We start from the raw sequence: 4,760 nt of genomic DNA on the forward strand, positions 1-4,760 counted from the left end.
ACAAAAATTTTGCCGCGCAACACTAATCAGACGGCGCGCCAACTGTACCACGCTATACCACTCCACGCTCCACGCGACGCGCAACGCGCAACGCGCCGTGTGATCCCACCTGTGAAGCCACATACTACCAATAATGTTAGATGTAAGCACTAAAAAGTATATAAATTAACATAATGGGTAAAAAAAATAAGAATTCTTAATTTATTATGTTACCAACTTATTTAGAATATAATTATCTAAAAAAATTGAAAATGCAATGACATTATTTTAAATGGCTTTAAAATTTTAAAAAAAAGCAGAAAAAACGGTTGTTTGGCTCTCCTGTAAAATTTATAAAATGTCATTTACGCCGTTTTTCCTTTACACCGTCGATATACTTTAATAAATCCTATTAGCTTGTTTAATTGATTGAACAAATTAAAATTATTTTAAAATATTATGTTTAATTGAACTGATAAAAATCCAAAATTTATAATATAACAATACAGTATGCATCATAAATATGTATATATTACAAATACCAAAAAGACATTACACAATTTACACATGCTAATTAGTTCTGAAATAGGGTGGCCTATTGACGACAACTGCACCATAAATTTTGGTACCACTTACAGGTAAAGTTTCCATTGACCAAGTATTAGTGTCTGGGTTGTAAATTTCTACAGAGTTCAAAATAGTAGAGTTTTGTTCTCCACCAATAACATACAATAGACCGTCTAATGTAAATACTCCTGCATTTAAAAAACAATTAAAATTTAATTTTAATATACTTTTTAAAACAGATTTTTTAAAACAACTACCAGGATTATGTCGGCTCAAATGCATATTAGCAATAGGTGTCCAAACTCCAGTACTTGGTCTATAAATCTCAACACTTTTATGAGCTACTGTCCCATTAATACCACCAATAGCATACATAACACCATCCAAGATTCTAATACCAAAACCATTGCGATTTACCGACATTTCTGCTACTGGGGTCCATGTGTCTACACTGGGATTATAACATTCAACAGATTTCAATACTGTCCCATTAAAACCTCCAACCAATACAATTTAAATTAAATTAATTTGATGACAAACTTAAAATAAAATATGTATTTACCGCATATAGGAGGTTATTGAGTACTCCAACACCAAAATGACTTCTTCTAATAGACATACTTGATACCATTTTCCATTTTTGAATACTGACATCAAAAACTTCAACACTGTTTAAATAACTAGTACCATCATGTCCACCAACCTAGAATTTAAAATAATATACATTTATAATATAATATTAATAATATATATGTATATGTTGGTGTTACTTACAGCATATATACTATCATTTAAAATACCAACTCCTAAATGTTGGCGACTAACTAACATGTCAACTATCTGTACCCAACAGGGCGATTGTGATGATAAATCAAGCATTTCAACAGATTGAGAACTTGAGTTAATAACATCACCCAAGGCTAATACAAATGTATCTTTTATTACACCTAAACCAGCTTTATTGCGGCTTTTAGTCATTCCTGGAGCAATCTGCCAAAGGTTAATAAATGGGTCAAACCAGTTAGTAAAACTCTTTTGCATTGCGGAAGAATAACTCAATGCTAGAACAATCTGAATAAAATAAATGAATAGAATAATAGTCATGATGAATGAATCAAAACGGGAATCATACTTTCTGTAAACCACCAGATTTCCTAGGTGTACTTCTAATCGTTTGTGGAATGGTGAAAGGATATACTGACTTAAGTACATAAAACTGCAACGCTTCAAATACATAATCTTTACCTAAAAATATTATAAAAATAACAAATATTAAATATATTATAAAGAAATATTTAAGAAAAAAACACACATTTAGGACTATTTTTAAATAGAGGTTCATCGACTACTTTTTCTAAAATATACTGTTTTGAAGCTAATGGCAAGCGTACATGTTCCATCAGATTGGGCAAAAAATCTTTTCTACATTTCAATTCATATTTTACCCAATTAATAACACATTCAAACACCTGAAAAATAAACAAAACATAAGTTTTACACACATAAGGTAGGGAATTATGGCAAGCCTAGACCAATGAAATCACGTGTCTTTATTCAGTAAGTACACTTCTATTCTATGTTGTATTCCACTAACCAAAATATTTTTCATTTTATATACTACAAAATACTCAAATCAGTTTAATGTTAATGTTTATATTAAAATGAGTAGTTTAGAGGGAAGAAGAAGATACTGTGTAATATCTAAGAAAGATTTCTAAGGAATCTGGGACCCAATTACTATGCACAGACCTATTTAGCTGATAATGATTTAATATGTTTTGATTAAAATAAGAAATAACCCTTTACAGCCATAGCAGTGAAGTGTATTTTTTATAATGGTGATTTCCCCACTCAAATGTCAAAAACTAGGTATTTTATTAGGCCGATATTAAAACAATTATTTGACTTTATCACCCATCCATATAAATATATACCCAACTACTAAAATATTAGTTTATTTTTTGCAATATGTGATTCAATTATACTTTTTTAAAACTGGTACCTACTGGTACTTTTATAGTACTTAATACTATAAAGAATATATCAAATATTTATATTTAAGCAAATTTAATTTGATCTACAATATTAAAATATAACAATTACCAATTTTAGTTTGCTTACTTTTTCTTCTAATGGAACAAAAAGGTCATCACAGGAAATTAGCTTAATTACTTCTTCAGAAGATAAAGATAGAAACTCATCAAATTGGACCACTTCCCTAGAAATAATAATAAAAATGTATAAAATTTTCTGAGGAACCACAAAATTAAGGTATGTAAATCATACAAAAACTGTTTTTTAATATATGCTTCAGAACTTATCAACAATTCCACACAGTTATGTACGTCAGCAAATCTTTGGATACCAAGACAATTTGAAGGATCCAACTGTGTTATTAAAAAATCAGCACATGCACTTGTTACATACTCTAACTGTAAGAGATTTGCTGCTGGCAGCAAACCCTTTAGAAATCAACAATACAAATAAATAATTTGATGGAAATACAAAACAAATCAAATGTTTATTTATACCTGTACATGTTTTTCAGTGACAATGATTTCACCAGTATAAATATAATCTATCAGCAGTTGTAAAATGTGGAAATCTAACTTTCTTATATTAACAAGATCTTTATTACTCTCATTAAAATTAGAAAACATAGCATTGAAGTAAGGGCTAGCTGATACCAATATATTTTTATGTCCAAATATTATTTTACCATCATCTGTTTGTAACTTAATATCACAAAATTTTTCATTTCTAAAATTAAAAATGTATAGCTAGAAGTTATTTTGCTAGAGACAAAAACACTCATAACATACTTGCGTAAAGATTGAAGGACTTCAAATACTCCATCCTTGTGAGAACTATTTTTATAATTTGTTGGTTCATGTCTATTAGATTCCAGGGCTTGCTTATATGCAGCATCCATTTCTTTCACAGACATAATGCTTTTTAAGCTATGTGAAAAATGGTTGACAATTTATTTATGTTTATCGTGTGAATATTGAATATTTGAATAATACATTTGAATATTGCCTACGATTTTAATCTATAGGGAATGAGAACTTATAAAATAATTCCTATAATTACTTAACTGATAAGTGATAAGCAATATCTAAGTTATTATAAATATAGACACGATTTAAGATATACAGGTTACTCAACGAAACTTATACTTTGATGCGCTTAAAATTAACGATCTTGTCATAGCAAGAATAACAGTTAGCGCTTTTGCATTATAGTGATTTTTCTTGGTACTACAAACGATATAGATATATAGATATACAATATTATGTATTGGAGCGCTAGTAGTTATTCTCACATAGTTGATCAGCTGTTAGAAATCAACATTTAAGCGCACCACTTTTGTTGTGTATGTACAGTAATAGGGTCGTTGAGTAACCTGTATATCTTAAATCGTGAATATAGATGATTGAAATTATAAATTATCAGTTAGCATGAAATTAATAATAATATTAGTATATCATGTGATTTGTTTTTGAAAAGTGAGCTCGTCCCATCGTATGACCAGGGAGCTATGTATACAAATTTATCATAATTTTTTTTAAAAAATCTAAACATTCTAAACTAATACGGACTAAGTTGAAAATTTGTTTCATTATTAAAATTCAAATCAAAAATGTATTAGGTATTGCATATTTGTTTGATTTTTTACTTGTTCATCATATTTTTGTATTCATAGGTAATGCTTAAAATGTGTATTTAAGGTTTTTTCCGTTATATATATTACATCAAATATTCCTTATAGGTACGTAGTTAGTTTCTAACATACGCTGAACGCTCACTACTAATAATAATATAATATCCTTAGAAATAATAGGCTTCAAACACAAATAAATTAAATATTTAGGTACCTACAATGTCTGCATAATGCATATATGTATGGTATTAAGCTACAAATAACCTTAAGTAGAAAATCATCAAACCTAACACTTGAGACCCATTATTACTGCTGTCATATTTTATGCTTTCTACTTATACCTAATCTAATAATAAAGTTAATTTAAATGAAGTACCTACAGTTAGGAATAGATAGTTATAAGAATTTTAAATTTAGTTATTCGATGATATTGTAATAACCAGGGGTCTAATGAAATTAATTTTGAAACAAATAAAATGAAAGATTTTATTTTGAACTTCTTCAATTAGAGTGTGTGGTGACTGACATGATAGATTTTCCATATTACAAT

The 4,760-nt window shown here is 28.5% G+C and overlaps 2 protein-coding genes across 2 annotated transcripts; both read right to left on the reverse strand.

The window, feature by feature from the left end:
* Positions 1-497: 497 nt before the first annotated feature.
* LOC100164599 (kelch-like protein 2) lies at positions 498-1,316 on the reverse strand. Its single transcript, XM_029486454.1, has 2 exons — positions 804-1,316; positions 498-734 (listed from the first exon to the last, which is right to left on the reverse strand). The coding sequence occupies exons 1-2, from the start codon at positions 967-969 to the stop codon at positions 550-552; spliced, it is 351 nt and encodes a 116-aa protein (XP_029342314.1). The 5' UTR covers positions 970-1,316; the 3' UTR covers positions 498-549.
* Positions 1,023-3,493, reverse strand: LOC115033012 (ring canal kelch homolog). Its single transcript, XM_029486233.1, has 9 exons — positions 3,369-3,493; positions 3,078-3,306; positions 2,833-3,008; positions 2,668-2,764; positions 1,938-1,968; positions 1,679-1,791; positions 1,321-1,617; positions 1,109-1,249; positions 1,023-1,043 (listed from the first exon to the last, which is right to left on the reverse strand). Exons 1-9 carry the CDS (start codon positions 3,491-3,493, stop codon positions 1,023-1,025), a joined length of 1,230 nt encoding a protein of 409 aa, XP_029342093.1.
* Between the last annotated feature and the right edge of the window lie 1,267 nt (positions 3,494-4,760).

Source organism: Acyrthosiphon pisum, chromosome A1 (assembly GCF_005508785.2).
Source record: "Acyrthosiphon pisum isolate AL4f chromosome A1, pea_aphid_22Mar2018_4r6ur, whole genome shotgun sequence".
NCBI lineage: Eukaryota > Metazoa > Arthropoda > Insecta > Hemiptera > Aphididae > Acyrthosiphon > Acyrthosiphon pisum.